Source organism: Poecilia reticulata, chromosome 15 (assembly GCF_904066995.2).
Source record: "Poecilia reticulata chromosome 15, P_reticulata-male-v2, whole genome shotgun sequence".
NCBI classification, from domain to species: Eukaryota; Metazoa; Chordata; class Actinopteri; order Cyprinodontiformes; family Poeciliidae; genus Poecilia; species Poecilia reticulata.
In genome coordinates, this window is record NC_088844.1 from 13,465,855 (window position 1) to 13,478,243 (window position 12,389).

General features: G+C 41.8%; 1 protein-coding gene across 6 annotated transcripts in view; it reads right to left on the reverse strand.

Annotated features, from left to right (window-relative positions):
* The window catches only part of LOC103476771 (EBF transcription factor 3), an 87,578-nt gene that overhangs the window by 28,125 nt on the left and 47,064 nt on the right, over positions 1–12,389 (reverse strand). For 4 of the 6 annotated variants that reach the window (XM_008429336.3, XM_008429335.3, XM_008429339.3 and 1 more), the window contains exons 7-8: positions 7,499–7,580; positions 3,716–3,833 (exon numbers count right to left, since the gene is read on the reverse strand). In XM_008429336.3, the coding sequence (XP_008427558.1) occupies positions 3,716–3,833; positions 7,499–7,580 (200 nt within the window). Of the gene's footprint in view, positions 1–3,691; positions 3,834–7,498; positions 7,581–12,389 lie in introns of all 6 variants that reach the window. The other 2 variants (XM_081616605.1, XM_081616606.1) reach the window with 1 other exon arrangement.

Below are 12,389 nucleotides of genomic sequence, written 5' to 3' on the forward strand. Positions count from 1 at the left end.
AGACAAGACATCTCCCTTTGTTTGCCTTACTGTTGGGTCTGTTCAGGTCATGTTTGCTCTCTCTCTCTGCCCATAAAGTGCGCACACACACATTGGTACTACAGGGAATCTGACTTTAACAGGCGCTGTTGACTTCATGCTAATCACCTCGTACAGATTTTCATTTGTGAGGCCTGGAGGAGTGACATTTGCTTTCCTTAATTGCGAAGCGGAGCGTCTGAAAGAGGACCAACCCTCCATGGGCATGCCGGGGCCCCCTCTAAGGGCCTGACCTTCATCAGTGCGGACGATTACAGCAAATAATTCACCCTTCAAAATTACTGTAAACAAATTGACTTTGGGGATGAGAGAGAACGAAGAGAGGGAAGGAGGGGCAGGAAGGAGGAGGGGGCTAGAAGGGTGCCTGATGGTGATGGTGACTGTTGGGTGGGGATGTGGGGGGGAGGAGAGGGGGGCAGCTGCTGCCTGAAACCTATGACGGGCTGCGCTTAGTTACGCACACACACACACGCACACGGACACGAGAATAGACAAACACCGCCTCGGAAATCCCATCTATCACACCCTTCTCTGCATCCACACATCCCCAGCCCCATGCCTCACTCCCACGCGCAGAAGGACTCATGGAGAGGCAGTGACTGAGGCCCTAAGCCGTCCACCCTTCTGCCTGAAAATTTGCATATGTCTCAATGCACAGTCAGAGCGGGGAGCATGTGCTGAATGGGGACCGTGGCAAAGTGGATTACACAGTCAGCACAGGCGATCTGATGACAGACACGCACAGTGTGCCCCCCTCCCACCCAGCCCGGCAGATGATAGACATCAGTTGAAGTGGACGGAGGAGTTTGCAATGTTCTGCTGCTTTACTTAGTCTTTACAAACTTTAGGACGGAAAGTAAAACAAATCAAGGGCCAGTTATCGCCTTAAATTGAATCTAAATAATTTTATGATTTTAAACAACCACATGCTGCAACTTTGCAACCCGTTTTCAACTTTTTTTTTTTTTTTTCCTTCTTCTCAGTTTAGCGTTAGCCGTGGAGGACGTCAAAGCCGATTCGAGATCTGAGCGGAGGAGCTTCTGGCTCTGGTTTTGTGACACTCAAACAGGTCTGATGTGGCCCTGTGAAGCCGTCCTTTGTTCTGCCTGCTGAAATGTGTTGTAATTGTGCTGTGGGATGTCCAGATGGTCGGTTGATAGTGCAGCTGATGGGATTATACCTTTTACCTCTCCCTGGGCCATCTGTTCCCTTTGACTCTCTCTTCTGTCTCTCTTTCTCGCTGTCTCACCCTCAGTCTCTCTCCTTCTCTTATTCCTTTTCCTCCCATCCTCTTTTCCCTCCTTCTTTTTTCGTCCTCTTAGGCCCGGCGGTCTGGATTCGCTTGTCTTTATTGCATAAACCCTAACAGCATTACAGCCACTTGGCATGCAAATGAGTCAGGCGCTGCAGGCCCTATGCTAAGTCTCCTATATTGTCTGGGGCTCTATAATGGTGAAACTGAGCTAAGGAACGTGCGCGCATGAGTGTATGTCTATGTTTGTGTGTGTATGAGTGTGTGGGTGAGTGAGTGAGAGCATTTTTGTATTTGTTGTGTGTGTGTGTGTGTGTGTGTGTTTGGAGGTGGGGGTGGGGGGAGGTGATGTGTGTGAAAGACTCAGCTATTTGTGAGCATGTTTATGCACCTTTGAGCCTGAATCCATACATGTTTGAGTGACAGCCGGCCTCAAAGCACATTCATGTCTGAATGCATAATATGCTTGTTGTGTGACAGAGCACACAAGTGAACAAAAATGTCACATGGCGAGATTCAGACTGTCATCTGGGTGCGATCCCCTCTGAGTGCCAATAGGGGGCAGCACTTCTTGAGCCTGAGCTGCGCTGGGAAAGGATGCCTCCCTGCTTCAGCCAGTCAGACAGCCACAAAGGCTGAAAGCCTCTCGCCCTGTGAACTCCAGAGGAAGAATGTGTTGCTAATTTAAAGCACGCTGCCTGTCTGTTTGCCTTCGAGTTGTCAGAGCCGCTGTGGAGGACATGGCTGGAGTTACATTTTATAAAACCGCCTCTTGTTTTTATTTTATTATTTTTTTCCCTCTCCTCCCGTGCCACATCTCTGTTTGTTAAAGGTGACTCAAAACAAAGTGAGCCATCGCTGTTGATGCATGATAAATTAGTTTGTTGTAGAGCTGAGCCGGGGAGGAAAAAAAAAAAACCCAGATCTCAACTTCTAAAGAAGAGGGAAGGTGTATTAAAGTTATTAGACAAAGACATGTTCAACTGGGCGGTTGACAATTGCTTCTTTTCTTGCTTTACGGGGCGTCACTCTGCCGCTTTGAAGAGTGCGATGAAGAGGAGAATAAAGGATGGGTTGGGGTAACCTGTAAAGAACCCACACACACACGCATACACACACCACACACAACACACAGAAGGTCTCGTGGGAGCAGGGGAACACGGAGGCAAGGGCTCAACCTCTTTAATTGCTCTCCTCATTAAGAAACTGGTTGCTAGGCGATCCACACCTATCGTGTCATAAATGTGAAACACACAAACAGAACGTCAGCGAACATAATGACTTTGGTGCTCCGGGCAGGACTTTAATTATTTGATTTTGTTCTCCAGTAGAGGAGTCATTAATAAAGACAAAAACAAATAGATTAGCTTTTCCCCCACTAGGACTACAGAGCACCGAGATATATTAATTGTCTGCTATGTTTTTTTCTTTTTGTTGTTTTTTTTTTTTTGTATTCGTCGTTGTATTAAACATTACATTTGCTTTTGGTGACAGAACCATTAATGCCCATTAATGTGCAGAGAAGCTTGTTTTTAGTACGTGGCATATATAAACTGTTTGCCTTGCCGTAATTGGCCCTCACAATTTAAATCTAAGCAATCGCATGAAAGTCAGGTTCCCCCTGCTCTTTTTAACAGTATTTCAGCTGCGGGTTAGCTGCTTTCCGTAAGCGAAGGCCACGGGGGTCGTAAGGTTACACATAGCACATTTTACTTTTCGGATTTCCCATGGTTTGGTGGTCCTTCTTTTCTCCCTTTTGGCTGAGAAGGCAATCAGTCTATCATATGGAATCAGTTGGAAGAAAAACAGTAAGTTCTGTTTTGCTCATAGGCCACCCCACCCCTCCACCCACACACACACACACGCACACGCACACACGCACACACACACACACACGCACACACACACACACACACAGAATCATTCGACCTCCCTCTCCCCCCCTTCTCTCTTTCTGTCTTTCTCCTTCCTCCCCCCGTTTCGACTCTCTCTTGGCTAAATCTACAGAACCCCAACGGCAGGAAATTGACCTTACAGCCAAATTCTTCAGCAATTTGATCATGTTTCACTGTGGCTTTTAGGACAAATGTAGGTGCATTACCAGAGTAGAAGTAGCGTAACATTTTTGAATTAGTTGTCATTCGCAGTGCAAAAATGATAAAAAAAACTAATGCATAGTAGTTCCCGTCAATGCATAACAGAAGTTGGGATGGAAGCCAGAAGCAACTCAAAAAGTAAAAAAAAAAAAAAAAAAAAAAAAAAAGATGATGGAGGAACTATTGATTCTACGGATGTGAAAGGAGCTATAGGTGTGTGATCTAAAAAATGGAAAAAGGAGAAAAAAAAAACTAATAGGAAAAAAGCAGCGTAGCAAATTATAAGATGTAAAAATGTGCCTACCATTTTCCAGATAAGGAGGCGTACCTTCTGAAGGGTCGAGTCTGCGAGCCCTTCGCCCATGCTTGGAATTGTTGTGTACGAACATGTTGTCGGAAACGGCCAAGACATGGCCGTCCACGTTGACGGTCGTCGATACGACAACCTGCGAGAGGAGTGAAAGTGAGACGTGGTTTAGCAAGATACAAGATAAACATTCAGGCTTCGAAAAATGTATTGCATACAGATAAAGACATGGAGCCTTGAGCCCTTTTCCCATTTTGTTACATTACAGTCACAAACTAAGTGTGATTTGACTCCTAAATGCCTGAAATCAGTTCTAATTGTACAAAAAAAAAATATGTTGTTTTTGCTGTCAGTTAGATGTTGAATTAATTTGGGGTTATTATTGTGAACATTGTACTAACCACTGGTGTAAAATTTGGTATGTTGTTTGTATGACACAATTAAATCCACTAGACATTTAGGTACTGAAACTAACTTTTCAATCGTGGTATGTTGATTATTTTGCTGATCCTGCTGTTTCTCAAACAAAACTTTGAAATTGAGTTGGTTGGAGTTACATGATAATTCCAGCCAGCTATGGATGTTTTTCAACAGCTATAGCTACAGTGATTCAAATGCAGCAAAAAAAAAAATTGCCACACAATCCCATGAGCTTCTAGCCACTTTTCACAATAAGAAATCAGGATTATTAATTATTTTTAAATGTACATTTTTGAAGTTATTGGTGTTCAACCTGCAGTGTTTTAAGTGCAGCTAAACATTGAAATATGGTTTTATTCTACTGTCTATGTACTCTTTTAAGTAATTATTTTTACATCTATATTTATATTAATATATTTTGTAATCTGAAGTAATCCTTTAATTAAAAGCTGCATTTTAAAATACATCCACACAAATTACCATTTCTACAATTACACCTGAATCCTTATTAAATTAGTATCATTACTATTCCTTAGTTGCCTAGTGTCGCTAAAATACATCACACCAAAACAACTAGCTATTAACTACATCTGTAATCCTAAATGTAGTTTTTGCTGCATAATTTGGCTCAGAGTTAAAATTATTTATTGAGTTTAACCATTGTGCGCATCCATTTCCATGAATCATATGTAGTCCACACTTCGACTACTGGCCAAGAATCAAAGCACTTCTGATGGTATCTTTAGTATGAAAGATACATGTATCAACCAATATTTGCACTATTCATACACTAACCTGGCTTTATTTTCATCAAAACATGTATGAAGCTAATTAGCTTTACTAGTCCATGAGGTGTTAACAGGATTGCATTTGAAAAACTACAACATAGTTTGTAGTTGGGAAATGGATGGAAAAAGATGCATATTTTCCCACCCATCAAAACTCCACATATCCTTGAATACAACGCAGATATGTTGTCCCCAGGGTGAAGCATGTTGATGGCAGCATTGTGCTATGGGACAGAGTTGACCCTAAACATGCAGACAGAGACATACTGGAGTGGTTTAGATCAACGCATAATCATTATTAGAAATATCCTAAAGTCCATACCTAAATCAAATTAAAATTACTCGGATGAATTTTCCATGCAATATAATGGAGTTTGAGTTATTTTGCACAGATAAATTATTAAAAATCCTCTAACAAAAAGCAGGTGGGATTGCGGTGAAAAGAAAGTGGATTTCCACAGTATTTACTCATCTTAATAAAAATGTATGCCAAACCTTTCAGATAATGTGTTTATAAAAAGAAAAGCTACGCATCCCTCTTCTTCCTCCTCACAGATTTGCACTTGTGTTGGTCTATCACGTTAAGCTGCAATAAATTGCATTACAGTTTGTAGTTTTAATGTGACAGAATGTAAAGCAGTTCCGGGCAACGTAGGATATAATTAAGTAAATAGATTAATACATGAAGAAAATGAGCGACTGCTCCCCAGTGAGGAGCGTACCTTTGTAAGTGCTGCCAAACCTGTTGAAGTGATTGTTCTCCTTGGAAATATTGCATTACAATTATTTTTTGCTGCTCCTTCCTTTGTTTTTAATGCCCTAGTTTTAGAGAGATTGACTGGAATACAATTTCCATTTATCTACATCCCGAACTGCCATCATGACTAAAACTCAAAAATATTGATCAGCTTTTCCACCAACTCCGAATACGGTAGGCCCTTTCCTTTTAAAATATTACCGGAGTCATTAAACGCCATCCCCATCACTCAGCAAACATTTTACCAGGATCATATTTCAAACCACACTCCATATTTTATAGCGCTTATTTTTGTTGTTGTTTTTTGGCTACCGCACTCCAAACAAGCAAACCTGCATGTGAATGGCCAAAGTGTTTTCTGAGCCGGAAACAGAGAGCCCCTCTCAGGTTTTGCTTCGCCGGTAAGTGACCTCGGTGTGGCGCTGGAATTTAGGGGGGTACTTTTTTTTTGGGTTGGTTTGAGAAAGGTGGGGGTGTAAAGGGAAGGTGGAGGGAGAAGGGGAAGTGAAAGAGCTCCATTCTTGTGAGCAGGTTCAGAGCTGGGCCAAGCAGAGGATGATGGATTGGGCCCTTTCTGGCCTCCAGCTGGTTTTGGGGGGTAATAAGTAGAGTCGAAGGCATGTAAAATACACAACTTTGGCCAGAGAAATACCTATGCAGGAACATCTGGGAAATCCATTAGGGGGTAATGGCATCTTAACAGTTATGATCATCATAATCGACGATGGAAAAAGTATTCTATTATTTCAGAAACTTCAAAAAAAAGAAGAAAAAGCGAAAAGTTGGTTCTTGAATTCCTTCTTGATACCAGAATGCGAGAAAGCTGAAAACCCATGGTGGCTGTCACGCATCAGTCCACATTCACCCTGAGGGAAGATTTGAGGAGGCAGGGGAGGTCTGATGGTGGTGACATCAGGAGGGGACACCCTGTCTTGTCTGTTTCATGTCTGGGCTTCCTCCTGGAGGATGCCGGCTCATGTGTCTATCACTGAATAGTGCTGCCAGTCACGGACGTCCTCTTGTAGTTTGTAGTAAACCCTGATAGGACAAATCACACTAACTCTTGCTGTCTCACCTTGACCTAGTGGGCTGTTTGTGTTGAAAATGTCGGGGGCAGAATGGATGAACGGTTGGATAAATGGATCAGGAGTGGGTCAATCACCGCTCGTCTTTACTTCTCTGACAGATCAGAAGTGAGAGGCTAAGAGAAACATCCAACATCACTCTGCGCTTGTGTACTTTTTCTTTTCCTTTCGCTGGCTGTACTTGGAATTGCATGACTGGCATTGAGCATATGCACATGTGGCTTAAAACCGAGAGACGGACATGAAGAAAGCAAACACATGCGCTCGTTTATGTGCGTGCGTCCATATGTGGTTCGTGCCCGCGCATACGAGTGCGCAAGAAGGTATGCATTTCCTCTGCCAGACAGATCCTGAGTTAACACTGTTGTTACATGTGGTTGTATCGTCCTCCCCTGTGCGCCGGGGCTCAGAAAGCTGTCAGGAACACAATTGATGGCACTCTTAAATCCTATATCCTTATTTGTGTCAGATGGTATTCCCTAATAAATATTCTGTCCAGGGCACACACGACACAAAATCCTTCACTCTTTCTTCCTCTATTTTTATTTTTATTTTTTGCCTCCTTTAGTGCCAGTAATAAGAATGTGTTCATATGTGAATCTGTGTCAGGGTGAGTTAGTGCAGAGTAGCAGCTGTAGCTGCACATTTCTACACCTGTGCGTGTGTGTGTCTGAAAAAAAAAAGGAAGGAAGAAGACAGACAGTGAAAGACAGTGACAGAAATGGAGCGTATGTGTGAAATAGGTTTCAGTCACCTGGAATCTGCGCATGTCTCGTGGATTCCCTGCATTTTTCAGACAGTTCTGATTGCACTTGAGAAAGAACTTTAGGAAGAATCTGAAAAAGAGCAACAGAGAATAGCAAAAAAAAAACTATTAGTTATGTTCCCAAAGTTAAAAAATGAATGAAGGAAAAAAAAAGTGACAGAATGTTTAAATTAAAATCTCCAGGCACACCTGATTGCATTCACACATTCATCTCAACATTTTTCATTTTTATCATTCTTTTTTTTTTTTTTCTCTAACCCGGGAGCTTCAGCCTCTTTGTGATCTCACCTGAGTTCACAGGTCTTCCCCAACACCCATCTGCCACTAACATACAGGAAGTCACTTGATATTCCACCCACCTCTTTAATCCCAGGACACCCCCTGTGCAATTAAAGTTCCCCTGTTCAATAGGGAAGCAAATGAGGCCCACCTGTGACCAGGTCTTGTTTGAAGAGCATCAGGGATAAAGGACCTAACAAGGTGAGAGCGCGCCACAAAACTTATAGTCCTGTCAGGCAATTAGGCGGACACTCCTGGGACCGCAGAATGCCACACACACACAGGCACACACACCTAATGCGTACACACACCCATGTACTTGTGGGTGGGTGAGGCAATTATGCCACAAATTACAACCTGGCTAATCGTCTCTGAACAAATGTCACGTCTGAGTGAGATCTGGGCTTGGTTTAGTTCACATAAGCTGCCCTCTTCTCTCGCTGGATTTATTGATAAGGAAGCAAATTTAGAGTCGCACGTATCAAGATGTAGCCTCCCCGACGCAAAATAGTTAAGGAGGGAAAAATTTACTAGGGAGGGAAAAGGACGGCGAGAAATTATCTCAGCTGTAAGCCATTGTGTTAAAAAGCATACACGCAGAATAAACAATGAAATCAACCACAGATCCCGGCTGATTGTGCCTACGGTTTCTCCAATTATAGAAATACAGCACAGTCGTATTTATTTTTTCATCACATTGCACCATTATTACTATATACAATGCCATTGTTGCCTTTGTAAAAGTGATTCGGCTTTCGAATCGCCGTGTCTTACTGGATTACCATAGATTGCACCATGGATTGCGTGGCCATTTCATTCAGCTAAATTCAGTGACTTGTGTGGCCTGCGAGGACGCTTTCACAACACTTAAGACTTTTGCGTTCGCCCACTGGGATTCCAGCCAGGCCATAAATCAGAGTCTGAAATGACCCTTCTAACCCTGGCCGCATTAACACATGCACTGGTCATTTAGAAGCGTTCTTCGATAGACTTCTATACTTTTGCGCTCCACCGTGGACCCAGGAGGGCGAGCGGAGGTGAGAAAATATTTTCCCTCCACATCCGAGGAGCTTTGGCTTCGACATCAATAAAAGATGTTTTAAACCATGCCAGAATGCTGATAGCCTGTCAGTGTGTGGCAAGGCTATCTAAAAAAAAAATAAATAAAAAAAAAATTAAAAATCCTAACTTGTCATTAGTGCGTTTCACTTGATTGTGTTCGCTGTGTTTTTTCGGGTTGCATCTGTTGGCTGATCATCAAAATGACCATTATGTACTCTAATTCCCTGACCCTGTTTTTATTTCCCAGAAGAGTCATAATGTAGAGCAGCAGACATCTGCGGAAAGCAGACCTGAAATACGACTTTTATTTGTCGCCTCTCATACGGCATGCACGTATTTGTATGTGTGCGTGTCTGCGTGTGTGCGTGTGTGTGCTTGCGCTGGAGTGGGTTTGCGTGTGGATGTGCATGCACATGCATCACCTATTGAGAGACAATTTATGTCAGTGCTGGAGACAGAATATATTTTCCAGGCATTCACTTCATAAAAGAAACACATCACTTTCAGAGTTGGTCTTGTCTCTTTCCTGGATGCTTCAGTGCCTTCCCATGCAGCTCCTCGCTAAGCAAAACTAAAAGTTTGAGTGTCCACATTGTTACAAAGAACCTCCTTATGCTTAATCTTATGAAGGCAATTAAGTACAATTTCTCCCCTTAAAAAAAAAAAAAAAAAGAAAGAAAGAGGCTTCATTTTCACCGTCCACACTACTATAGCATTCATTACATTTGAGTTGGTTAGGATTCTCCATGAGTACTCTGCAAATTGGTCCTTGGTGGAAAGGAGAGCAATTAAGACAAGGCCCCTCTCTCTCCTGTACTTCTTAAATATCTACAGAAGTTTGTGCTGGTGTTTTGGCACGCACAGAGACAAAAGGAGGTTGTTTAATTGTTTTTTAATGGGATATCAAGTCGTCGCTGCCATTAGATGTTGGCAATGGAGGGCAAAGGGGGATAGAGGGAAAGAATGAACTGCAATTAGGTTTGATTAAAGCTATCCTTCTCAATAATCAGCTGTTCTGACAGGACAGGGGGACCCTGGTGGCCGCCGAGATGGAGGAAGGTGTTGAGTGATATTAAGGCCAATGAAGGGGATATTAACATGGCTAATTAAAGCTCTTCCAAAGCCGAGAGAGGAGGCTCTCAGTGGACTGCACTGGATGAAATAATCGGCCAAGGCAGCTATCAGTTGGAGGAGGGAGAGAACAGGAGTGTGGGAAGGGGTGGGGTGCAGTCCACGCGAGGGAAGGGAGAGGCGGGGGGGAGTGGAGGGAGGGGTAGTGGGAGGCGTAAAGGAAAAACTCTGAAGTGTGAAGAAAGACAAAGAGGAAGACATCGACAGGCATATAGAGAAAGACTTCTGGGCCAGCCACAGAAGCTCTTTTTGACATCAAGCCTCTCATTCTGTACGCCCGAAGTCTGCCAGTATAACTAAGACCTGACACGGGCTTTTATCTCCGACAGCTAGTCATACAGGTCCTCAAATCAACGTTAAAACAATCCCGCTCATGCCTCGGTCTAAGGCAATTAATACGGTTCTCCTGTAGTACCTCCATGCTCGCCCACTGCCGAAGCTACTAATCATGCCATAATGATTTCTCTCCCTCTGGTCAAAGGGGAAATAGATTGTCTCTTTAGTAATGCAGCAGGCTCTGCGCCTTCTACTCCCTGGCTTCACAGACCCGGTAATTGAGGAGAAAAAGGCCGACTTTGGCACTTTGACTGATTTGAGGGCTGCTAGACCCTCTTATCTTTACTCTGATCATTTTAGGCTGACACTCAAAGGAAGACCCATCGCCCTAATTCGAGCTCACCCTCTCCCCTCATCAAACAGAGGGGGGAATAGGGAAAAAAAAAAAGGAAGAGAGAAGAGGGGGGAAAAACAAACACAGGAGGTGAGGAAGCCCTTCTCTCATTTAAATGGCCAACTTAATTGCCGGGTTGATGTCACTCATGCATAAATGTCCAACCTTTTGATTTGAGTGAGGAGGGCAAATAAGGATAATGTTGTATTATTAAGGAGGATCTATCGATCTCCAAGGCTTGCTGTCTTCTCATTTTCATTCTTTTTTTTCAGCGTTTCTGCAAATTATTGAAAAGTCTTTATTCTTCCTCATTTTAGGCCATAAACATCTTAAATATGACCAGCTTTTCTGTAGGTGTTTTATCACATGTATTTATAAATACATGTCACATGTTCATTAATTGTTGTATTAATTTATTGTTTGTTACAGTTTTTTTTTTTACTTAATTTGTTTTGAATGTTACCATTTTGTTTTATACCAGCTAACCTTCTCAGAACTGCCGGTGAAAATTAGCCTCTGTGCTCATATTAATTCAGCTGCATTGTCTGTTTTTAAATGTATAAAGTCAAGTCAAGTTTGTTTCATTCCTTTTTTTTTTTTTTTTTTTTAGCTCTGATGAATTTAATGTTATTTTTATTGTAATAAAACTATAAATCCCACAATGCAGGGATGCAATAATTACTGTTGAATAAATGTTTTAAATTTAGATCTTCAACCTTTCCTCAAACCTCTGAAATTTTTCCACTTCTGCATGGAGCAAAATTATTCAGAATAAATACAATGTTTAGGATGATTGAAGTAAAAGGAGGTTCTTGTTTATTTTCCACTAAGACCATCAACCTAATCAATCACGTATATCAATTCCTCCTCCATGTGATTACAAAAACATTATTAAAACAAAAAAAAATACGATTTTCTGACTTGCAGATTCAGATGCAGGAATTCACTTTCAAACTGGAATATAGTGGATTAAAAAATCTATGTGCATAGAATTAAAAACAATATTTTTGTTAAGAATTTCCAACCTTTTCGTTGATGTTCACAATGAAAGAACGGTGAAAGAGACTGCATTGTTTGTTGCAACCTTCGGTGTCTCTGTGTAATGTGAGTTTTCTGGGTTTTTTTACAGTGACATTGAATGATATTTCTTAAAAATTGGATATTTTCCTACTGGAATTCAGATTTTAAAAAACACATTCATAGATGATTGGAAAGTATCTATAAATGCTTTTGACTCAAAGACAAAATGTTGGTGGTCAGCTAAACTAATAACAGCTATAATCCTACAAAAGCTGTGTATCTTGTTAGGCCAGGCATAAAACCATCCAGGAAAAAGCAACTTAAACACACATAAAAGTATTTTACTTGATTAAGCTATAAGGCACGTTGAAGAATTATCACAAAAGTTTCATTTCTCAAATTTAAACCTAAAAGGGTCTCATGTTGAATTTATGATAAAACCTTTTCTTTTTTTAATCTGCCTATTTTTGTTTAAATTCTCTGAATCGTTTAACAACTTTCCAGTGATTTCTTAAATTACTTACAGCAAAGCAATTTTTTTTCTATCGATAGTACACCTTGTTCTTATTGTTCAAAAGAGCTTCCCCGTATTTACTCAGGCCGTTACACAATACACTGACAGATGGCCACAGTATCTGTAAGAGGCAGGTATTGACAACTCTAAGCTCCTGATTGGTGCCCCGGCACTAATGACTAGCATGCAGTGTCCACAGCCGG